At 42.7% G+C, this 25570-nt stretch overlaps 1 protein-coding gene across 1 annotated transcript; it reads left to right on the plus strand.

The window, feature by feature from the left end:
* The first annotated feature begins 11179 nt into the window (after positions 1-11179).
* Positions 11180-19787, plus strand: LOC102296468 (aquaporin-4). The gene is made up of 5 exons (XM_005923491.2): positions 11180-11330; positions 14140-14587; positions 14716-14880; positions 15742-15822; positions 19335-19787. The coding sequence occupies exons 1-5, from the start codon at positions 11296-11298 to the stop codon at positions 19569-19571; spliced, it is 966 nt and encodes a 321-aa protein (XP_005923553.1). The 5' UTR covers positions 11180-11295; the 3' UTR covers positions 19572-19787.
* The last annotated feature ends 5783 nt before the right edge of the window (positions 19788-25570 follow it).

Raw genomic sequence — 25570 nt, forward strand, 5'->3', positions numbered from 1 at the left:
ACAAGTCAAAGGTTGGGACACAACTTCTCACTGAATGAGAGATGCACACTGAAGACATCAAATACATGAAACGGGATAAATGGAAGCAAATAAAATATTAATAAATAACTAAGCATGTCTTATATATTAGATTCCTTTGCTGTGTTGAAAGCGCTGCAAACCCTCATCCTTCTCTCAGTGAGCTTCATGATGTAGTCACCTGAAAGGGTTTCACCTCACAGGTGAGCCTGTCAGGGTTCATCTGTGGAATTTCTTGCCATCTTAATGTGTTTGGGACCATCAGCTGTGCAGAGGTCAGGTTGGTGCACAGCTGACAGCCCTACTTGACAACTGTTATAATTCATATTATGGCAAGAACCAATCTGCTGAGTAGAGAGAAACAACAGCTCATCATTACTTAACGAACTCAAGGTCCAGAAAATTCCTGAAACTTCCTGCGTCCTCAAGCGCTACGACGAAACTGGCTCGCATGAGGACCAAGAGTCACATCTGCTGCGGAGCCACCAGCCTCAGAAACCACAAGTTAGCAGCAGCTCAGATTAGAGCCCAGATAAATACCACAGAGCTCCAGTAGCAGACACGTCTTTACATCAGCTGAAACGCTACAAGCAGAAGAGATTTGTTTGGGCCAAGAAACACAAGGAGTGGACATTAGACCAGAGGGAATCTGAGCTTTGGTCTGATGAGTCCACATTTGAGATCTTTGGTTCCACCTGCTGTCTTTGTGCGATGCAGAAAAGGTGAATGGATGATCTCTACATGCATAGTTCCCACTGTGAAGCATGGAGGAGGTTTGCTGGTGACACTGTGGGGGATTTATTCAAAAAAAGCACATTGAAGTGAAGGCCGAAGGACCAACAAGTGCTCAGCCTCTGTGGGAACTCACCTAAACTGCGTGTGTGAATAAAAAAATACAAATCATTTTGGATTCAAGTGTCAGCTGCATGAATGCAATGTCAGTTTTTACCAAATGATAGTTTTCATTGTTTATTATATTTTACATGTAAGAAAGGCAGATAGTCCCCAGCTTGGTTTCATTCGTCTGTCATCACATGTCAGTGTAATCAAGCACCACAGCACACAAACAGCCCGTGGTCCTCGCCACAGCTGTGAAACCAGAAGCCGGAGATTATTATTGTCTTTACTGTAAAATTCATATTTCAGTTTATTCAGATTATTACAGAAACACTGTACACAATAGGCAATAATGAATGTGCGTGTTTAGACTAAAAACGGTGTTGTTCCCATTCATTTTTAGCAAAATGTAAAATGTGACCAACATTAACGTTATAATATTTACCATGTGTTGTCCTATATCGACAAGATTTCATCTTTCTTATTTTATTTTTCAGAATCACAGCCTGATTGAAAACGTTTAAATATTTATTTAAGTGAATTATTTGAGCCTTCGTTTGGCTCTTTGGCTCCTCAGAGTCTTTCTGGGTGTGAGCGTGTGCTCCGTCACGTCTTCTGTTGCAGCTAATACAGAGTTCCAGTCTGGTCCGTTGCTTAGTGTCTGTGAAACAGTTAAATCAGCGTTTAAAGCAAAAGTGAAACATGCAGCAGTGAAACTGCAAAAGCTTTCAGTGTTTTACTGCTTTTCACAGGACGCTCTATAGCAGGTATAGATCGGTTTGATGATGTATGATGATGACGAACAGAAAGCAGTTTTAAAACAGCAGCCGTGTATCTGAGTGCAAAACTTCCATCTATTGATTGCTAAGTAAGGGGAAACTCACCGATCACCCAGACTCCTGCTGTAATCATTTTCATTTTGTCTGCACAAGACAGATGAACAGTACACTAACAAGCTCGCCCTTACAAATGAGGGAAGCCTGTCTGATCCATATAAATATGCAGTTCTGCAAAGGTCCTTGCTCCCATGGAGGAACATGAAAAAGTAAACACACAGAAGGTGTTTAATACCTGCAACTGTGAGGCATATTTAATGTTTCCTTTATAACAAATATACATTTATTACAGAGGTTCATGCACGCCCAAACCAAACACCACAGCCCCTTTGCAGGCTTTACATATATTTGCTGATAAACAGAACTAGCAGATCATCTGCTTCCCTCACACCCTGTCCCTGCTCTTCTTCTAGTCTTTCACTACATCCATGAGTCTTCTCTGTGGTCTTCTTGTCCAGCAGCTCCATATTTAAGACCCTATGTGTAGTATATCAACTATCCCTCCTCCGGACATGTCTAAACCATTTCAGCCTTGACTCTCTGACTTTGTCTCCAAGCTGCTCTCTAATGTACTCGTTTCTAAGCTTGTTCATCCTGGTGACTCCAGATGCAAGTCTCCTGTGGTTTTGTTAATGCAGCCATCTCCAAACTATAGATCATAGCTGGTCTCTCTGCCATCTTCCTCTTCTCTCCAGAGCATATCTCCGCCTGCTCCTCGCTCTCACTACAGATCACAATGTTGTCTCTGAACGTCATCGTCCGCAGAGCCCTGCCTCACCTGTCAGTCGATGTATCAGTGACCTCATACGTCTTCTGCATGAGTCTCATCTCAACTTTCCATTCGATACCAGTGCACTTCTTCCTTATTCCTGAGGTATCCTTTTACTCTCCGTGATCGTGTTAAGCTGTCTGGTTAGAAAAGTACACTGCCCTCTCTTCTAGACGTATCCATACGTCCTTGGGTACGTCATCGAAATAAACAGCAATTAAACAAAATGACAGCATGAATCTATTTAGAGTTCACATGTATTTTTGGGACTCCGTACCAATCCTTTGCTCCTGTTTTGACTGACTGAAAACATTTCTTTTGCATTTAAAAGTTCAAGGGGCTTGACAAGCTGACTTGATTGTACCTGATGATGTTAAATGTTATATGTTTTATATCCCTGATCTCCAACTGAATTGATTTTAGCAGGTGAAATGATGCTCACTGCACATGAATTTGTGTAGTGCATGAATTTTGGCAGGTTGGTGTTGTCTCAAACCAAGCATTAAACTACCTATGAAATCCGAGCTCTGGATAGTCCCTGTTCGTATCATTCAGGTACTTTGTGTGTTATGTATGTATTGGCCTATTCATTCAGAATAACAAGTGTAAGTTTGGAAGTTTTGTCTAAATGTAACTGAGCCTCTTTCTGTTTAAGCTCCTGGAGTTTGCTTTGCAGAGCAGTACATCCAGACTTATCTGCATCTCATTTATTCACTTTAAACCATGTACAGCCCCGTCTTTAAAATGGTATCCATGGGTATCAGATGAGGTAGCATGAAAACTACCTACCTGATGGAGAAATGGACCTTTGACCCCTGGAGGTGTCACACGGTTTTAAAAGCACATCAGCCCAGCCAGTCAGTCACTGGTGGTAAGCCCTTCAGTCACCAGTTGTATGGATTGATCCCACTGTTAGTAGGTTCAAGGTTCAAGGTTCTTTATTTGTCACATGCGTAGTTATACAAGTATAACACACAGTGAAATGTAGCCTGACACGCTCCTCGACATGTGCAAAAATGGGGGGGTAGAGGAAGAACATTATATATATATATATATATAGTATATACACTGGGTGAATGTGCAGTAGTAGCAGCAAGCAGGTGAATTCTGTACATTAATAAGACATCTGACTATTTTACAGGATAGACGATATAAACATGTTTAAAATTAAAGGAATGTGAAATGTACATTGTTCCTTGGTTTAGTGCATGCCTATTCAACTACGAAGTTAGTTGGGCCAGATTTTCAAACCGAGGAATTTATCTGGGCCAGATATTTTTTTTGAAGCCAGTAAGCAGCAGATCATGATCAATTTCAAACCCACACAACTGTACTGAAAAACAAGTAATTTTTTTATTCCTATTCGCCTGTAAATCTGGTGACCTCTCACAAATGCACACCAAAAGGTCCATTTAAAAAAAGGGAGCTATAACTAAACTATTTTTTGCACATTTGAAATAATAATAATAATAACAAAAAACATTTTGATAATTCCCTTTCAAATTAAAATAAATATTTCGCTGACCACTCACTTTTCCTGCCATGGATGGAGCCCCATCCGTCACAAGTATACAGACACGCTTCATATCCAGACCATTTTCCTCAAAAAGAGCTGAAATCTTCTCAAACATCATTTCGCCAGCTGTGTGTCCCTCTAACGGTAGTAAGCCGAGCAATTTCCCATCCAAAAAACGGACATATACGCACAACTGTGCATTATCAGTTCTGTCTGTGATCTCCTGCTATAGACATTACATCAGTTTTCTTCAGGTCATCTAACAGCATTTCAAACTCGTCTGACGCCAGAACTTCAACTCTACGAATATTTGAACTGTCCTACAGGGGTACGTTTTTAATAGCAGATGTCACACTCACTTTTCACCGCATCCACCACGGCCAGCATGCAGTATTTCATTGTTTCAGAATCTGTGAAAGGCCTTTTCTTCTTCGCCAAGAAGCAAACACGAAGGGAAGATGCTGCAGCTCTCTCTTGGGCTGTACAGGACCCTCACCATGGTAGTACAACTCCGGTTGTAAGATTATTAAACTCGGTAAAATGAATAAGTATTTGTCAGTCCAGGCAGGGTTAAGAGAGCAATCCTGCAGCAGCGTTCTGCTGTACGGATCACTCTCTGGAGAGCTTTTTGGTCCTTCACACAGCTGTTCCCGAACCACGATGTCATGTTCTGTGTGAGGATGCTCTCCACAGCGCCTGTATAGAAAATCCTGAGGATCTTTGGAGAGACCCTGAACTTCCTCAGTTGTCGTAGGTGATACAGGCGCTGCCTAGCCTTTTTGGTCTGGACCTGAATGTGGGCAGCCCATGTCAGGTCTGAGGAGATGTGGACACCAAGATACTTGAAGGACTGCACCCTCTCCACTGGAGCTCCATTGATGATAATGGGCTTGTAGTCTCTGTGCTGACCCCTTCTGAAGTCCACCACCAGCTCCTTGGTCTTGCTGACGTTCAGCTGGAGGTGGTTGTCCTGGCACCACGATGCCAGATTCTTCACTTCATCCATGTAGGCCGCCTCATCGTTGTTGGAGATGGCACCCAACACCACTGTGTCGTCAGCAAACTTCACAATGGTGTTGGAGCCATGGGTGGCCACACAGTCTGAAGTGTAGAGGGAGTAGAGCAGTGGCGAGAGGACACATCCCTGAGGTGCTCCTGTGTTGATGGTGATGCTGTTGGAGAAGCACCTGCCCACCCTCACCACCTGAGTTTAGAGTTTAGTAGCTTCAATCACTAGTCTCAAAGTTATTTCAACAAGTGGCTGAATTGATTTGAAATTTCATGGTGTCTGATTGTCACATGGCTGCTATTCTCTTCCTGTGTGGATGCCCCGTCGCACCACGGTGCCTGGACTGAAGGCTTCGGGTTGTCGTGGTTTGCAGGGTTGAGGTTCTGTGAATGAGACTTCCAGCATTTGCACTGAGATCTTTGGAATTTGGAGGCCAGGTCACAAAACAATCAACGAGATCCCTCAAGCCTCAGCCATCCATGCTTTAACTCTCATTTTAATGATCCTGTAATCTCTTTGTCACCAAGTCCCACTACTGCTAAGAAAGCAAAACATAATTATACCCGTTGTGTGTAACGTTGCACCTTAACAAGTCAAAGTGTCACTGTTCAAACCTCAGAGTTTAAAATGACTGATATTAGTCATGATGGACAGCCATCAAGTCCTCGAACATGTGCGACCAAAGACCATCATCAAACATCTGTTACCATAACAGGACTAACTAGCATCATTTCTGTGGTTTTATAATTATATTTATTCTGTTTGCACAAAAAAGAAATCTTTGTATGTGTATTTTCAATCTTTTATAAGCTTCTAATTCCAGCGTATATCTGAGTGCATGTACACACAGACACACACAAGCACACACTGAGAAAACCCCATATTCCCGAGGAGACATTTGCACACATTCATATTCAGGAGAGGAGGAAATGATCAGGCTGTGGAAATGTCAGAATCAATCAGCCAATCAGGGACAAGAACAGAAACCCCCATGGTCCATGAAGCTGACAAGAATCAGTGTGCATGTGTGTGAGAGAGAAAGAGACACTTGAAGTGTGTGAGGGAGACAGAGAAATAATTGCCTCAGCATAGTGGAAAAGATTTTTTTCCTCCAGAAAATCACTGATAAAGAAGGAGATCGTAATTACCACTGCTGAGTTTGAAACTAAGTGAGACACAATGTAAGAGGAGAGAACATAATGCCCTCTCTATTGTATGTATGTCTTTTTGGTTAGTGTTCTACTGCCCTCTACTGAAGGCTTCGTGAACTTCAGTTTGAGCTGTACGAGTGAAACAGATGGATCATAAACAGAAAACTGAATTGTGCCCACTTAAGTTTCTTTGGGTCAAGGCAGAGCTTCAAACTGATCGAGCTTTTATTATAAAGGATGAGGCTGTTGTAAGAGATGGCTCCTGTATTTAAAACTCTCTGTTATAGGTTGATGTGAAAAATGTTAACAAAACAGCGGCTTGAGGCTGTTTTGAAGCTTCAGCTTTTTATTAATTCTTTAATGGATGTTCCAATATTTGGTTGAGGGAACAACAGAATCATCAGTGAATCGAAGCACTAGTTAGTCCAGTGGTTCACAAACGTGCCCCCCTTTGTTTTACAAGAACACCCCCGGCACAAACACACACGCCCATACTTTGTTTTCAAACTCCATTGCAGTTTATTTCACACTCTAAACAAATAAAAGTAAACTGCAATAAATTACAGGTTGCAGTAAAATAAACCACTAAACAAACCACCTTTGTGGTGCAATTATTTCATGTATAGTTGTTTCGTTTTTCTTTTTTTGTTGTCTTTACTGTGTAAGAATATTCAACACTGCTATCAACAGATTTTTCAAAAGATGCCTCTCTCTCTGCAAAAGGGTTTTAAAAACATAAAGCTGTGGGATACTGTTTGTCTGGGATGTGGACAGCCCAGCGTGTGCGGGTATAACTTGGCACCACCGTTGTGCAGGTGAAGCCAAAGGTAAGATATGCGTCATCATATGTTCTTTGGCGATGCTTCATCTTCTGCTTCGCGTTTGTGTGAAAACCCCGTCAAAAACCTGACCATGATGCTAGCAGTGTCCAAGCATTCCTTTTTTTATTCATGCACATCCAGCCCTCAGGTTAAAACAATAAAGTCAGAACAAAGGTACAGAATAAGAGGGCAAAAAGAGCAGTTGTATGATCGCACAGGACTGGAAGTGCACATGTGCTATTCTGTTCAAAAATAAAAACAGTCATGTTGTCTTTTATCTTCCAACATGTGCACTGCAGACATTCAGCATTGCACAGCAGCATGCAAACTTAGTTGGGAAACCTTGCTCTGATTTAAGCAGCATGTGTGCGCCCTGTGTTACAGCAGACTGGGACAAATCAGTGCTGTGACCTTCAGCTGCCCCATGAAGTGTGAACACATGACATTTGTATTTACTTTCACCATTATTTACCACTAAAGCTTTTGTTTATGTCTGACGTTTGGCGTGTTTTCTAAGTATATTAAATTCAGCATTGTTTGGATCCCCGTGCACCAGCGCGTGCTTTCCTTTTAGCAAATTAGTTTGAATATTGCAGTATATGCTGCTCCGCTGTGTATATTCAATTCAAGTTTATTTATACAGCTTCAAATCACAACAACAGTCGCCTCAAGGCGCTTTATATTGTAAGGCAGACCCTACAGTAATAGGGGTCTACCTTATATCACCTCTGTGATGTAGCACACTGACCGAGGTGCAAAACAAATGTGCTCATAAAGAAAATGTTTCCAATCTAAAGGTGAAGCAAACCACAGTGCTTTGAGACCATCGCCATCAGATGAGGACCGTGCATTTCACTCATCTGAGACAAGAAAAGTGACACACATCAGCCAGATGTTAGGATAAAATGCAGTTTTGCATTCTTGCCAGACAGAAGGAAATCCTGGTGTCTGTCAAGAAGCACAGAGAGGAATTCAAATAGGAATGAAAACAGATGAAGACGATAACAGGTACACATTGTAAAGGTCACAAGACACACAACTAGTTTTTGTTATGCTTTTGATATTAAATTTCAAGTCACCAGTTATCCTGTTTTGCCTTTTCATAGGAATGATTTTTAGGTAACGACGGCAAACAGCTTTTCCTTCACATCTGTGCTCCCTCAAAAGGAAAATAAACAGCTGGAGGCAACAGGATCTGGAAGAGAATCAGTGGCAGCAAAGAGGCTCTAAAGACTGACGGATAACAAGTGATTGTACTACAGCATCAAGTGATACGTTTAAAATTCTGACTGTGAAGTAAAAGGGTCATGTAAAGATTTCAACTACCTTTAAAATTGTGAATAAATACAGCACTTCTGTAAATGTGTTTACTTACCGTCCACCACAAGTTAACTACTGAAATAGACCAAATAACTACATTACATACTTATGTGCTGTAGCCTTTGCAAGGAAGTAGTGGAGGAATCTAAATGGTTAACATGTTAGCTGTTAAAGACCACCTGCATATAAATGCAGCTTGTAGAATAGATTTTCAATCTAACCCAGTCCTGTTTGATTTATTAAGCATTTTTAAAGCTGAGAGTTTGAAAAACGTGCTGTACATGACACAACACAATCAGTAAAACAATAAAAACAAAATAAAAGGCAAAGATAAGAACACACTGCTCTCAAACAGGCAACAAAGTGGCCATGGGCGATCATTGCACAGTTTGAGAGCACTAACAGAGAAAGCTGGATTGCTCCGGGTTTTCATCCAGGTTTTTGGGAGTGCCTGGAGCAGCTAGTCCAGGACGTCAGCCACCTCGACGGAATATTTTTGGAATCTGCAGCTCAGCTGATCCATGAAAGGTTTAAAAAATATATAGTAAAATCTTAAAATAAAAGAAATGGGAATGTCGATAAACCCAGAATTTATCTGCTTGTGTATTTAATACGGGTTTAACATCCACCTGCAGAAAAGAAAGAGCAGCACAGGTACCAGTGTGGTCGAACACAGTGACGTTAGTCCTGTTTTCATATACGTTTCTTTATGAGGTTATTCATGCGTTCATGGGTTTACACAAGCAATAAGCCAAACAGCCAAATTTATTCATTATTGTGCCCAGAGATGGGCAGTAAGGCGTAATCTGATTACTTTTTTCAGGTAACGAGTAATGTAAGGGATTGCTATTGCGAAAAAAGTAATTAGATTACTGTTACTTTCCCGTAAGCATGCTGCTTTACCGCATTACTAAACCGTCATACTTTTTTGCGACATACATGGATAACATGGAGTGATGGAGAGAGTACGACCATGCAGCGTTTAAAGCGTGGAAGTAATCACATTACTTTGAGTTTGATTCTGTAAAAAGTGACACAAACATTAGCGTCTGCTGTTCACCCTGCATGGGAAGAAAACTTCTTTCTACAGTGAAAAATTAAACTTCAAATCTGAATCTCACTCTGCCACGGGAACGTGACATCCACAGAGAAACCCCCCACTGACAGGACCGCTGTGGGCAAACCTCCACCCGCCCCACTCCTGCTAAACAGGTGACAATAAGAGCGACAGGACTCAGTGCTGCTTTGAAGTTTTACTTTCATCTATTTGAAAGAGTGTAAACACAAAGCATTATTTTATTTTATATGCTGGAATATGCAGAACATGGCTTTAAATGGTAGATAATGTCTTCAAGTCAAAGACTGTTGCATATATTGTCATTTTTGCTTGATGCAATGTGCATAAAGTTAAAAGATTAAAACTAATAAAACAAGTTTTAAAAAGAGACGTTTCCATTTGATTCAGTGTTACATGATGGATTATGCAGACAAGTAGAACTGGGCTGAAAGGTCTGTTGCTTTATTACATATTCAGGTTGGGTATCATGTTTTTAAAAAGTAACTAAGTAACTAATCACTTTTGAAAGTAAGTAACCCGTAAAGTAATGGGATAACTTTTTCTTGAGAAGTAATCAGTAATTAGTTGCTGATTACTTTTTTCACGTAACTTGACCAACACTGGGTTTAGGCCAGACGGCGTTACAACAGAGGATTTGTAACTCTGTAACAGTGCCAGCATCCGGCTGCAAGAACAAACAGAAACAGAAGTAGATGATACTCTTGTCTCTTCTCTGCCACTAAGCACGTTACATAACCCTAGTTTTGGACTGCGGCCCTTTAGCGAGATTTTGTGAGTGTGTTGTTTTTGGTTTTACACATTGTGCCTCTATTGTATATATGACTGATCTTGTGTAATACTTATATAAGAGATAACGTGGCTGTTTGTTTGTGTGTGATGAGGAAAAGGAGGGCTGCTCTGTCAGCTTGCTTGAAGAAGCATAAACAGTAGCAGCTTTGTGTTTCAGCAGTGTGTCAGTATTTATCCAGTAGCAATGACGGAAGGGGGTTTCTCTCACAGATAATAATACTGACAACATGCAGAGCAGACTTGCTGCCATGCAAGCTGTTGTGTTTAGCAGAAATCTACTGATAACTGTGCAAAATATCAGCTTAGAAAAGCTGGGAGTCTGTACAACCGAGTTTTGTTTTGTTGAGTTTTTATTTAGGATTTGAAATCGCATTATCAAAATTTGGGTGCTAGAGAGCGCATGATGAGTAATAAGGGATGACTCAGAAGTATGAATAAAATATGTCTGACCTTAGCCATATTCCCTAAATGAAAAATATATGAGCTATGAATTGCTGTTTACCATCTCCAAGCTCTGCCTTCAATCTTCAATTGTTAGCTGCGAGAATATTCTTCATAAAATGTTTAAGTCTTAGTGGATCATTCTCATTGCTTCATGTCAGTGCTTTTTGGTCGGCCTTTTAGGACAAATGGCTGTGAGAATATAAAACTGTAAGTCTGGGCTGGAATCGCATGCTCCGTCTGATCTTTTCTGCTCGTTGTGCACTATAAAACTCACATTAATTGTTCAGTACAGTTCAGTTTTATTTATAAAGTGTCAGTTCACAACAGAAATCATGCAGGTGTCAACCTCAGTAGTACAAGGAGGTGGTGCATGTATAGGACCAGTACAGGGCAAAGTCACTAAATCTCCTTATGTCATTTCCCAAATATTTTATTTACATATTTCCTGTAGGATTGCGAGTTGTACCTAAGACTCTTGAACATGTAATAAATCTGCATGAGCCCTTCTCTGTACCCCTTCTGTGCCACCCCACAGAAAAATGTTGGAAACGCCCCTGCTCACTCCACAGTCATTTCATTTTCTGCCATTTCTGCCCATCGAGGTCAGACCAGGCCAAGCTAGACCCTAATCACTAACAGACAAACTGTGCTTTCACGCACAGAGCCCCGCTATAAAAGCCAGAAACAGCCGTTCTGCTGGTGGAGTCATGACGGAGAGCGGCGGGGCTCTGGAGCGCCTGAGGTGAGTACACGCGTAAAGACTCACTGGAGCTGCAACAACACGGTAGGAGACGTTTGGTTTGGGCCGACACATTTGGTTTTAGCTTCCAGAACTGATTATAGAGCAAAATGTTATATTGCTGAAAAATATCAATTTCATACTTTCAACTCAGGTTGTTTTAAATTATATATTCACATTAAGGCCATTAATGGTAATAATGTTGTTGGTTGTAGTTTACATCCTTATTTTAATGCTTATTTTGTTTTAATATAAATTCGTTATTCTGGATATTCAATTATTCCCGCTAAGAAAAAAATGAATTATTATCATTATTATTACTTTACTGCTGCTGTTGAGAAGCGATAGAAGGCTTTCATGTCTCTTCTCTTCTGTTTACATTGTATAAATAATGAAGGAGCAACAGTGACAAACTTATAGGAATAAAGGATATTTTAATGGAACAGAAAGGCAAACACCTGCATCATAATCATTTAATCCGCCCTGAGTGTTTGCCTCTCTGTTCCATCTCCAAATAAATAAATAATAATCCTGCAGGGAATCTGGCAAATAAAAACCGGGCTACTGTGGGTCACATTAAAAGCTTAATGGTGCTAAAAACCAAATGTTTTCTAACTTGAGAAATGAAGAATTTATTTGTTTTTGAAGAAAAGGATCACATTTACATATTAGTGTGAGTCCAACTCAGGACCTTCTTCCTGTGAGGCAAAAGTGCGCGACAGACTTTTGAATGGCCAGCGGGGGGCGTCCTCGGCGGTTGCAAATAGAGTTCCAGTTTTATGGGGCTCGTGTTTCTTGCCCCGTGACCTAAACACTTTCCTGATAATTTTATGGGTTTCATGTTCACTTTTAGATTATATTATGTAGACGATATGTTCAATATTAGCAGAAAAAAAGGATTTTCCAGGATCTGCTCACTGGATTTGTCAACATCAACTTTTTAGTGGATTTCACAGTGAAACTCTGTTTATGGTTTGTATCTGCAGTCGTGTTCATTTTGCACGCAGACCTCATAACCACTGAGGGCTGGAACATAGCTGGGCAGGTTTTGCCTTCAGCTCTGCTCCTTACACTGCATCTAAGATCTAACAACCTTTTTAAAACACAGCACACAGTAAATGAAATAAGACCTCTGATTTTACATAAACTCTGATGTCTATTTACATTTTATGTTGTGGGGTAACTTTACTAACTATAGCTGCACACAGCAGTACATCTAAAATGTTTTCTGTACTCGGATTCCACATAAACCTTCAAATGTATGACAGTAGCATTGTTTTTGTGCACACACTACAAAATCAAAAAGAGGCCCACACAATTATTGCACTGTGTGAAATTCTTGGCTCGGATGGTATCACATTGTTCCCAGATAGATCAAACAGACAAAGAAACCACTGTGATCTACAAACAAATGAGTCTGAGAGTCTTGGTGAAAGACTGATCTGGCCATGTGTGCCAGATCTGTGGCTCTGTCGGTGTTGTTAGTGTACATGCTTAAACATTATTACCAAAAAGCTAGCTTTCAGTCATTTATCGTCTGCAGCAAAGATTGATTTAATGTCAAAGTATGTGGTTCATTAAAATAAATTCATGAACATCTAGGTTGAAACCAATTAGAGTAGCTAATGAGACAGTGGATCTTTGGATCACTCCCCATGGTTTTTATCTTTTTTAATTATCTGCAGGGTCTGATTGACCCTCCAGAAGAGTCCCTGACCCATCATTTGTCCCGTTACAATTTGTATGCATTAATTTGCAGTTTTTGATCATTTATCATAATGTAATTAAGCACAAATATGGTAGTAAATAGATTTTAGTATAGAGCATCCTTGTGTGGTCAATTACAAATGCAATCAATCCAAAAGCTCAGATAGAAATTTAAAAGGCATTTGAAAGCTAAAAATAGAAATGAGGGCAGACTGTGCAGAGTGGGCAATTCTCCACACTGGTTCACGCCCTGAAGGGCTCTGTAAGCTCAAAGCCCACTGTGTAATTTTCTCACTGCAACTAATTACAAAAAAACATTAGTTTGTTAATCTGGTATGCACCATTAAAGCACGGGAAGTTGATAAAGCCTATTATTCCTTATTAGCTACCTGGAAGCACCATCTCATGATGAGGCCACGAGTCAAAATCTAGTTCATATTAAGTTGTTTAGTAAATATTATTAATGTTGTTTTTGTTAATATGCACCTGGTGCCCTTACCCCATCAGCCAGGGTAGGCATTTGTGATTTATTTATTTATTTGGACAAACACTAAAAACATCACACTTTCAGAAACTAGAACATCCACATGCTTTTTGAGCCATGCTTGACCAGTTAAATCTTGATTAGGCAGGTTAACAGTCTTAATATGACATGAAAAGAAAAGTCATATAATAGAATAGAATAGAATAGAATAGAATAGAATAGAATAGAATATAGCATTTCCCTCCTTGTAGATTGCATTGATACAGTATAATGATAGTAATTCTCAGACCACCTCAGCCTGAATAGTGTGAACTTGTTTATCTGCAGTGAAATAGAAAGTGAGCTTTCCTGTCACACAGTTTACAAAGCAAATTAAAGCTAAGCGCATGGTGCAGAGCAGAGAAAGGTTTGGTCCACAGTGGGTGCAAGCACAGAACCACTCAAGCTCAAAACTAACAAATGAGGTGGCCAACCTGCTCTACTCTCTCTCTTTTCAAATGCAGGTGAGCCGCACTCATCGTGACCATTTTGAAACCAACACGTTGTCCATGTGTTATCTCCCCATTAAAAGGCCACAACCGCCTCTCACAGCATGTTTCCTGTCTCTACGCTCTCTTCCAGGAGGTGTTGCTTTCCCTGTAAACCACAGTCTCAGTCCTGGCCTCCATCGTGCTTCACTCAAGACAAAGCTATGACTGCCTTTAAGGGCATCTGGACCAAGGAGTTCTGGCGCTGTGTGGCGGCTGAGTTCTCTGCCATGCTGATCTTTGTCCTGCTTGGCCTCGGTTCAACCATCAACTGGGGCACTGAGGATCCCCACCCCCCCGACCTCGTGCTCATCTCTCTCTGCTTTGGCCTGACTATTGCCACCATGGTGCGGTGCTTCGGCCACATTAGCGGGGCTCATATCAATCCAGCGGTCACAGTAGCCATGGTTGTGACCAGGAAGCTGAGCCTGGCTAAAGCAGTCTTCTACCTCCTGGCCCAGTGTGTGGGAGCCACAGTTGGGGCGGCCGTACTGTACGGGATCACCCCAGCCGCTGTCAGGGGTGGGATGGGAGTCACTGCGGTAAGAGCAGAGTGTGTGTCTTTAAATGTGTGACTATGTGTGACAGTTTTATTCTCCACTACCGACCTTTTGCCTGTGAATACATTCATCTGACTACATGCTCACGTGAGTGTGTTTTACTCACACAGGTGAATGACAGCATCTCTGTGGGTACCGCCCTGGTCGTAGAACTCTTCATCACCTTTCAGCTGATCTTCACCATCTTTGCCACCTGTGACCACAAACGTAAAGATCTCAAAGGTTCATCTGCTTTGGCTATCGGCCTTTCTGTTTGTGTTGGTCATCTGTTCGCTGTAAGTACCCAGACACCTGTGCAGTTAGCACGCTGCACTGATTCATCGTGATGTGGGAGAAATACAGTTCATTGTAATCATGAACAGCTTATTATGTGAACATGTTACAGATTACTTTTTCAAAGCTCAGATCACCGCAGAGTGGATACGACACTTCAACATCACCCTTTGGTTTGATGGAAAACCTGAAGCATGCATGCTGTGTTAATTCATAAGTGTTATGTAATAATTCTAAAGCAGAATCAAAACTATTCAAAGAGGAACCAACAGCATAAAGAGGAAGGTCCAGTTTAGTCTCTCACGTTACTGCAGCTGTGATGAAGCCACAAAAGCCAACCTTCAATTATGTGATTAACTGTGTGATTTGTAGTGTAGAGATAGGATTTACATTATTGATGTATGTAATTTAGCTCCAGTGAAAGACTCCAGTGAGCACTGAGCTGTGACTGTTAGTGTGGACAGTGAAAGCACTTTGATTTGCTTGTTTCAGTCCCTCAGTCGGTTAGACGACTGAATGGTTACTGAGTGTTTTCACAAAGTCAGGAGAACAGGATGGAGCCAGATGTGACAACACTTGGTAGATCATCAGTTTAAGAGACAGGTCAGTCCTCCAGCTCACAGTAGTCATCGGTGCTTGAATTAAAGGCAGCTGACCTTCTTCTTAAGTTCATGAAAACCTTTCACTGCTTATCCAAGAAGCTTCTGCAGTTCTAAAAGCTGGTGGAGGTCTTTAACCACTGCTTGTGAGAGCTGAAGCATCTTCAGGCTCCTAAAACGAAGCCCAGCTGTCCTTAACTCAAACCTTTAAGGCTTGTTGTTTTGTTTGTGAGGTTCATAGCCTGGCTGTGACTGTTCCCTCAGATTCCCTTCACTGGAGCCAGTATGAACCCTGCTCGGTCCTTCGGCCCAGCGATGGTCACATGGTCCTGGGAAAACCACTGGGTAACAACATTTTGATTAATATTCAAAATGCAGAGTGAGTGCACCTTTTGCCATTTTGAAAGTAATTTCAGTCCCAAATATTTTTCAGAAATTATACGTAGTCAGTTAATGTGTGGAAATAGTTATAGGCATAAATTCTTTTTTTTTTTTTTTTTTTTTTGTGTCCCGTTTGGATCTTTAGCCATCAGAATTGTTGTCTTAAGGCCAAGAAAGATGCCAAGCGGATTTATTTTACCAAGTGGATCATCATGGCCTTGCCATATTGGTCCATTTGATTGACCTTTATTATAATTATGAATTTATTTTATTTTCAGTTGCTACAAACGGGACAGACATGACTGGGGGATAGGACAGGGAGAAAGAATGAAAGAAAGAGAGGGAGAGAAAGAAAACCAAAGGGGAGAAGAGACGGTGAGAAGGGGGGGAAGAAAGAAAAAAAACAAACAAAAAAAACAAAACACCTGGGTCACCTGTATGGAGAAAAAAAACAGAAGAGAAAGCAAACAACAAAGAGCAACATAATAAAAAAAACGGCACCATCACAATAAACTAGCTAGCAGTAGATATCAGTAGATACTAAATAATAAACGATATTGTGCAGCACGCAAGATAGACAGCGCACAATGTGCTTTGAGGCAGCAGCCAAGAAAGCTGTAGTCGCGTCTGTGAATACCCTGTGTACACCTGTGTGCATACCTGTGTGGATCAGCATGCTTGCATTCCAAAGGTTTCTCCATGTAACGATCTGCTAGGGAGTGTGGGGGGGCCACAGCCCCGTCCTCCAGGGTATGAAGCAGGTATGGAGGAGATCAAAACTCCAGACATCCAGAGGCCCCCAGAACACAAGAGACCAAGGAAGACCAACAGAGGGGCAGCCGCGCCACTGTCCCAGAAAGAGCTGAGGAGAGTCCCAGCTTTCTTACCCGACACAAACGCGCAGCATTTATTCTCTAACAACATGTTATACAAGATCAAACATGTAGCATAATAACTGAAACAGTATCAAAAACATTTCTCTATAGATGGGCTCTAACAGAGGTGACGATGCGTCATTTGTGCGTCAGATTGTGTTGATATCAAACTCATCTTGCAGCTGATTCTGTTAGTGTTGATGATTTCAACCCTTTTTGGATGCGATGGGGGATTTTGTACCAATGTGGCCAATGCCAGCTTTTTGTTTGGAAAGTTTTCTCCAACAACAAAGACGAATTCTCTCTGAGCTCTTTTCGACAATAAGCAGAGAAACTGAAACGAGTCTGCGCTGCTGTCCCGACGCCTCGTTAGTATTCTGGGTCTTTGTGTGCTCTTTCAGCTTTGAAGTCATTTCTTGTTTAGATTTTGATCTTGGAGATTGTTGTAGTCTCTCTCCTTTGTACAGCTTTGATATTCTTTCTGCTTCTCATCATTTTCACACAGCACTGTCTCGTTTCACAGGGAGACACTTTCTCTTTCATTTCCTCTGCCTTCGCACTTTTACCTGTGTACCTGCTGCTGTGGGGCTGGCATCGTGAACATGGCAGTCGCTGGATTGGATGTCACTGCTGTTTTAGTTTTAACTTTGTAACTTAAGACAGTTCGGTGCTTCGAGCAAACGTAGCTTCTGGTGTGGATGAGTCACGTCCCCTCCAGACTTTAAAAGGAGCGATTTTTAAAATTAAGAAACCAAAGAAGGCGATTGTGAAGTATGCGCTACACACAATGTGTCTGTATTTATTTGACAGTTCTGCACAGGTAACAGTCCGGTCCAGCTCTCTCTGCCGTCACTATATAGACAAAGAAAGAAGACCCTGTCATCACACAGTCGCCACCACCTGTGGCTCACCTGCCTCCCGGTCCCGCCCCCTTGAGCTCACTGCACCGCTTCCCCCCTGCAGCTGCGCCAGGCAACACTTAGACTTGGTTAAAAAGTAAAACTTTGTTCTAAAGACATTTTTGGCCTTCATGTGTAAATTTCTCTCGTCTCCAGCTGGTTGCAGCTGCACATCCCTGAGCCTGGCCCTGCCCGAGGAGGCTTCCTGTTAGAAAAGAGCTTTTCCTTCCCACCGTCTGCTCACAGGGGTTATTTGATTTGGGGGGTTTCTCTGTATTATTGTGGGGTCCTTCCCTTACAATATAAAGCACCTTGTTTTTGTGATTTGGTGTTATATAAGTACAATTGAACTGAACTGAATTTCAGAATTTTCTTCTTCAAATATCTCTGCAAACTTCTGACCAAAAGAAATGGGATGTTGGGTTTTCTCAGTGAGACGTGCTTCCCACTGCACCACACTGCCACGCTGGCATGCAGGAACAGTAAGCCAAAAATTCACAGTGTAACAGGACATGATGTGAAAATGTTCTGGATGCAGATGCTGCAGACAGTCTGTACATGTTTGCTCGGAGCTCCAAAACCAGAAGTTTGGAAACGAGTTCATTGTGAAGTCAGAATTTCTCTTAAGTGGTTTATTTGATCTGTTTCCACCTACGTGAAAAACAGGATCTGGGCTGGATTAATTATTGATTGATCATTATATTTCTGTGTCACAGCGCTGCAGGATACATCAGCCAAGCAGCAGGAAAAACATCAATGAGAAGTTATGAAATCTAGCTCTACTTTAACAAGTACAGCCTTTAAATGTCTTTTTATCCTCATATTTTAGCCCTTAAGGCCGTTTCTAACATATAACATTGTAAGTAAATGGATATTTGAAGTGTTTTGTTTATGGCACAGCTTTTCATCAGTTTGAATTTATCACAGTAAACACTGCCTGCCAGTCCAGCAGAGATGTGAGTCCGTCACATAACTAGAATGTTTATTCTCATCAGTTCAGATGATGGTGCTCTCAGCTGTTAGCACCACTTTGTCCTTTTCGTCTTTCTGTGTGGATTTGCTTTCTATCTGTATCTTCACTTACATCAGTGGCCTGGTTCAGGCGATAATGGGCTGCCCGACACTTTCCTTAGATGCGGCCTGAGACCATCCACAGTGAGTGTGCAGGAAAACCAAAGTCATTACTTATTCTGTTTTTCCTTTTCTATAACAAATCTCTGCTCCAGTGTTTTTGTTTTGTAAGCTGAGACAGTGATGCAGCAGCACGTCGTGGCGAGGCACGACACAAAGTTTGATTTTGTTATTTACTAAAAAAGAAGAAAAAGCACTTAATGACTGATAAAGTAAGAAGGAAACGTAAAGAGAAGGATTTATCTCATATCTCAGCAACTGTTTTTCTGTGAATTTTGTACAAACTTTTAATTTTGTTGATCCTAGGACTTTGTTTCCAACATGATCTTTGATCTCAGCCCTTCAGGAGTTAAATATGTGAATTCCTTTTGAACTTTACCTTGAAAATTGGAAATATCCTTCCTTTACTAAAACAAGTTTCTCTCGTAAATTTATTACTTTGATTTGAAAAGTTCTTTGTTGTCTTGGTTTGTGTTGTTTAAAGTCCCCGAGCTCTATTGAAATGAAAGCGCAGACCTTAGTTTGAGCATCCTCAGGATCACCTGTGTGTTCTGTGTTTTCCGTGTGCCAGGTGTACTGGGTGGGTCCGTCAATGGGTGGCACCCTGGCTGCAGCTCTTTATGAATACCTGTTCTGCCCCGACCCAGAGGTGAAGAAACGCGAGACTTTCGTGAAGACGCCCTTCACTGCTGCTAAACAACGCCAGGATTCAGCCACGGCCCAGGAGCCTCTCTTCACTGTCATGGATGTAGAAAGAGCTGAGAGGAGGGAGAGGGAGGTGTCTGGGGAGGTGCTGTCCTCTGTGTGACTAGAAAGAAAAGAAAGCACCAATGCTCCAAATGCTGCAGTCTGCTCCTGTAGACGGGCGCATTAAAACAGTCATGGTTGAAGCAGGAAGACTGAACACTTCACGAGGGGGGGGGCTTCTGCTTTTGGCAACCAAAAAGCTTGTGTTGGCTAGTTTTAAGTAAAGGGCTGCAAGGCTTTCAAAAGAAATGCTGTAAATAAAAAGAAACTGCTGAAAGTGTGTGTTTGTGCTCATGTAATATGGATTTCCAGTTTTCTTTTCAGGGAAGTGTCACATCTGAGGAAAACTAGTGTGGCAGGAAAACTGGGGACGTGAAAGACAAACAGCAACCATGAAGTGACCTTGTCCCACCCTCAGTAACACTCCGGGTAACATGGATGCAATATAACGTCAGTGCTGAGCTCCCTGCAAACAAACACTCTCTGATTCTCTCTCGTCTTCAGTCTGAGTGTCATTTCTGCCGACTTTCTGCCAGAAAACACTGACGCGCTTAAAAGTCAGCGCTCACAGCACGCGCACTCCGGTGTTTTATGATGTCAGCAGCTAACAACACTTGTTAGGGTCCAACATTAAGTTTTCATAACCTCAATCTTAATTTATTCACTGATCTTTCTGTTGTGCTCACAACATCAGGGGGTTGCAGTCTTCTTTTAAAGTGGCATCAAGTTCAACAAAAGAGAAAGACGACGCCCTGTGGAGCCTCCTCGATTTTTCACCGCTAAAGACAAAAAACTGCATACCACATAAAAACATTTGACCCCTTTGAAAAAGGGAAACAGTGCTTCGCCAGCAGAGGTGAAGCACCGCAGAAGGAGATGTGGCTCATAGTTTATCCAACAATAAACTTATTAATCCCGCTGTAACTGAAACTGGCTTCAGTTCAGCTGGGCCACAGCAGAGGCTGCTGCTAACTTTATGCCTCATATCGCTGTGGACGAGGCCCTGAAGGGTCTCATGGAGAGCATCTTATTACAATCAAAACCATGAAAACTGTCCAAAGATTTGTTTCAACCACTTCTTCACAAACATGATGAAAACATGCACTTCATGGAATGAGAGGTAGGTGGGAGCCGAGTGCTTTTCAGTATAAGAGGACGATAAATCCTGGTGAAGAAAGTACACCCTCAATTCAAGGACATTTTTCATTTAATCGTCTGTTCCTCGGCAGACCTTAAATGACTTAAACACAACCTCAGTTCAATGACAGCAAATGTGACATTGTGCCACGTCTTTATTTATTTTACAAAAACTAAGTCAAAGTGTAAGAAGACCAGCACACGTCCTGATTCAGTGGCTTTAGAAACACCTTTAACAGCAATAATTTGAGGTTTTCTGTATGACTCTTCTTTTTTTTTTTTTTTTTTTTTTTTTTTTTTTTGCCTGTCCCGTTTGGCTCTTTTGCCATCAGAATTGTTGTCTAAAGGCAAAGAAAGATGCCCAACGGATTTACTTTACCAAATTGACCATCCCAGCCTTGCCATAATGGTCCATTTGATTCACCTTTTATTGTTTATTTTATTTTCACTTACTGAATACGGGACAGACTTGACTGGGGGAAAGAAGGGGAGAAAGAAAGAGGGAAAGAGAAACAGCTGAGAAGAGGGACGGGGGAGAAGGGCAAAAGACAAAAACCAACAGAACGGGCAGAGAAAAAAAAATGCATATATCAATCACCTGGATCACCTGCTGAGAAAGAAAAAAGAAAACAAGCAGAAGAGAACAAGAGTAATAGAATAAACAACATCACAATGATATATGGGAATATGACAGTAAATACTAAATATTAAACATTATTGTGCAGCACATAAGATCAACAGAACACAGTGTGCTTTGAGGTAGGAGCCAAAAAGGGTGTAGTTTGTGGGTGTGATCACCCGTGTGTACACCTGTGAGCATGGACGCGCTTGTTTTTTTTTTTAAAAGGTTCCTTCATGTAATGATCTGCTAGAGGGTGTGGGGGGGCCACAGCCCCGTCCTCCAGGGCATGAAGCAGGTATGGAGGAGATCAAAACTCCAGACATCCAGAGGCCCCCAGAACACAAGAGACCAAGGAAGACCAACAGAGGGGCAGCCGCGCCACTGTCCCAGAAAGAGCTGAGGAGAGTCCCAGATGAGGGCTCACTCAGCAGCCGCGGAGCAGAAGCCAGGGGGAGTTGCAGTGACGCGCCCGTGAGCTCCGCCGGCAGCCAGCCGTGCCTGAGTGACCGAGCCCCAGGCCGAGAGGCCGGGGGCACCCCACCTCCGAAGTGGCCCGAGCGAGCCCCAGGCTCCAGGCCCCGATAAGCGGCCGCCAAGGAGTGAGCCGGTGTGTACCTGGACGCCCATCCCCGGACACAAAGAACCACCAACGCACCGATGTCTGAGGGAGTCCGCCACTGGCAGGGGAAGTGGTGGTAGGGGGAGATAGGCCTCCAAACCTTGGAGGGCCTGAGATGTCCCCAGAGAGGTGGCGCCTGACACCCAACCTGACATATAGACACAGACATACAGGCACACACAGACACAAACATCCATTCCCACCCTCATGCTCTCATATGCACTTACTCCACACTCAACCAACGTGGAGACAGACATAAAGAGACGTTGTACACACGATCACACTCCCCAAGCGTACTCTACAAACCGGGTCTAGGTACCCTTGCCCCTGGAGGGGGGAACTGCACCCAGACCCAGGTGGTGTTACCCTTTTCCCTGCGGTGGGGGGAGGCAGACCGCCCCGACTCCGCAGCAGCAGGGAGGCCCCACACTCCAGACCGCAGTCGGACGGCCAACTCCTCCTCCTAGCCCCCCCGCTCCAGCAGGTCGCAGAGAACGGGGGTGAGAGAAGACTCCAAACCTCCCTCCACCCGCTCATTGTAGTGTTGATGCATGTGTGTTCTAAGGTGCATTTAAAACCCAGGAGGGCATGGAGCTACCTGCCAGAGAGCAGCAGGTAAGCGCATGGTCCCTCCTGCTAGCCCTCAATGTCTACGTGTATTTAACATTGAGAGGTGGGCAACGACGCCAGGGGTGGGGTGTACACCCTGATGGTACTTTGGATTCCGTGTATCGTGCCCACCCCCAAGATCCTATATGTATGTGTAATGAGAGTGTGAGTAATGTGAATGTCTAAGTTGTGGGATAAAATTGAGGCAGAGGCAGCCAGAAGGGGACAGAGGGGGGGGTAGCCTCCTCTGCACCCTGGTGACATACCCCTACTCCAAGGCCCTGCATGTGTGGGTGGTTGTGGTGGAGCGGGAAGAGGGAGGCAGCTGGAGATGGGGAGGGAAGAAGGGAGGGGCAAGTGACCCCTCCCTGGGGCCAGCTCCCCCGCTGACCCCAGTAGGCACCCCCATACTCCGCGACCCGCCAGGGAAAGGGGGCCCAGGCCCATCCAGACCGGGGCCCAGTGCAGCAGCGCCGCCCGGCCCCACAGAGCCCGGGACAGTCCACCCAACCCCACCACAGAGAAAACTGCACCCACCCCACCATCCACTCATCTTCCAGACTACATAAGACAATAAACACCCAGACTGAGATCTTCCTCCACCTGTATGACTCTTCTTACATCGTTCATTCATGCATTTCTAACTATTCATTCGTTCCACCACGGCCGTGGTTCACAGTTCATGTGAAGTGTTTGAGTCCCTAAACACGGTGCTCTGTGTTACGGCCAAATGACTTTGGTCTCACATTGAGGTTTGACAGTTGTGGTTTGCTCAGACTTTTACTGTGCTGCCATGTTTTTAGAGAGAAGAGTCGTTTCACTGTTCACTGTTTTTGTTGTTGTTGTTTTTGGAAATTTCTCCAAGAATGGTGCAGTCTGAATTTTGTGAGAAGAATGAATATTTTCCTCTAATCTTGTCTTTCTCACTATAAGCGATGGATTTCAAATTACTTGCAAAAGGCCATACAACCTTTCCCCGACTGATAGGAAGGAGCGATGGCTTCTCTAAGATAAGTGCTCTTTCCTCCGTGGCACTGAGGTAGCACGAACAACTGAATTCAAACTACCAGAACTTCTGCTTTTACAGGTTTGGTCCCACTTGATAATGAAACTACACAATCAATGTGTAGTTTTAAATATATAATGACAGAGTGAAACATGTCCTGTGTTTTGTTCACCTGAGGTTGTATTTAACTAATTTCAAGACCTGCTAATGATGAGAACCGCTGATGTGAAGCTGTTATGGGGTAATGTGGCCTCTGTCTCTGGTCCCTGTTGGCCCTCGCTGTGGTAAACCACGGTCGTTGCTGGTAAATTCTAGATTTGCTCTAAAATCTTATTTTCTGTCTAATGTCTGCAGTCTTGGTTTTGTTGTTTTGGGCTGAATTTGCAGGAGCTGTTCACGACACTGAAACATTCACTGTACCTATAGTGTAATAATCTATTAAACACTCAAGTCTGGAACATGAGCTGGATCTACTAAGCAGCACTGCTCACCAGCTGACTGGACTGCACGGTGGCCTCATTCCAACTATAAGAAACTGCAAAAATAAACTGTTAGTATCAGAGTTAATATAGCAGTAGAGCCTCTTATGGCCCTGTGACTGCAACACTCATTACAGAGCAGAACAACAAACTGCCAGATCAATGCAAAACTGCGATGTGTAAAGTTTGGCCTTGAGGCTTGAAACAGATTAAGTTTGCATTTAAAATGTGTGAGTGTGAGTTGTTGTGCTGATGGGAGGGAAGCAAATTTAAAAAGATTGTTCTTCTTAACAACTCTGCAATGAATCTCTGACGAACAGTTCAGCACAGAAAGTGCTTTTAATGTATGAATATAATACTGGCATGCAAAAGATGCTCACCTCGTCACTGCTGTACTGACAGTGTGGTGTTATTGCCACAGCTTTCAAAGCAAACAGGTGTACTGTTGCCCTCTGTTGGTAACAACAGCAGCGAGCACTGCTTTACAAGTTTCAATCTCTCGACCAGGATCGCCCCACTGCAGGCATCGAGGGCAGGAGTCCTGCAGGTTTCAGATGTGTCCTTGATCCAACACAGCTGATTTAAATGACTAAATGACCTCCTCAACATGTGCTGTGGTTCTCCAGAGGCCTGGCAATGAACTGTGTTGACCCAGAGTGAGATCTAAAACCTGCAGGAGGCCTGGAGTTCCCCACCCCTGCTCTCGGCTATGAAGTGTAAATGAATATTTGTTGGATGTGTTTTCACTCATGTATTGCTGAATAATATCGCACAATAAATAACTGTCGTAGACACTGTGCACCTAAAAATCATAAAAATGTATGATATTGAAATCCATCTATTTAAATATTTAAACATTCTTTGCCAAAAACAGAATAAATAACGTATTTGTTGTTCTTACCTGTACCTGATCAAACTGACCAAGTGATGGAATCAATCCTGAAACTGTGTGTTTAGCTTCAAAGAATAAGATGTTGTCAATCACGTCAAAAACAAATCTGTGTTATTTTAAAAGAAACCACCTGCAGGATTTAGAAATCAGGCATTCGGGAACAAATGATCCATCATGTCCACACTGCTTTTATAAACACGATGAAGCTCATGTGCAAGTTCAATGAGGAAGAGTCACTCGTCTGTTTCCCAGGTGTTGGCAGCTAATCTAAGCTTTGCATCGCTTCCACTTTCCCACGCTGTCAAGACGATTGTGACTTCTCCAATCAGCTTTCTGCTGACCGTCTTTAGGCCGATCAGCCTTCACTCCACGTGCTTTAAAATCTCAGAGTGCATCTGTCATTCTCCCACTCAGTCGCCTCCGTGCAACCGACGTCCTGGGAAGAAGGTGGAGTGGGTCCTGGCTTTATCCCTGTCACTGCTGGTCTTTCTAATGATCTCTCCTCATTGAACCATACTTCACTGTGATGTTCACAATGAGGTGACTTACCAGAAAAAGTAAAAACTCAGTGTGTACATGAGTAGATTGCATGATTGAAAGTTACAAAAGTTTTAGACATTAAAACCGTTCTCAGGTACAGAACGAGGCACCCACGTCCAGTTTAGTGCAGACTGCTCCTGCAGAGGCACCACTGGT

The sequence above is a fragment of the Haplochromis burtoni genome, unplaced genomic scaffold (assembly GCF_018398535.1).
Source record: "Haplochromis burtoni strain Fernald_Lab_line unplaced genomic scaffold, NCSU_Asbu1 Contig_5, whole genome shotgun sequence".
Taxonomy (NCBI): domain Eukaryota; kingdom Metazoa; phylum Chordata; class Actinopteri; order Cichliformes; family Cichlidae; genus Haplochromis; species Haplochromis burtoni.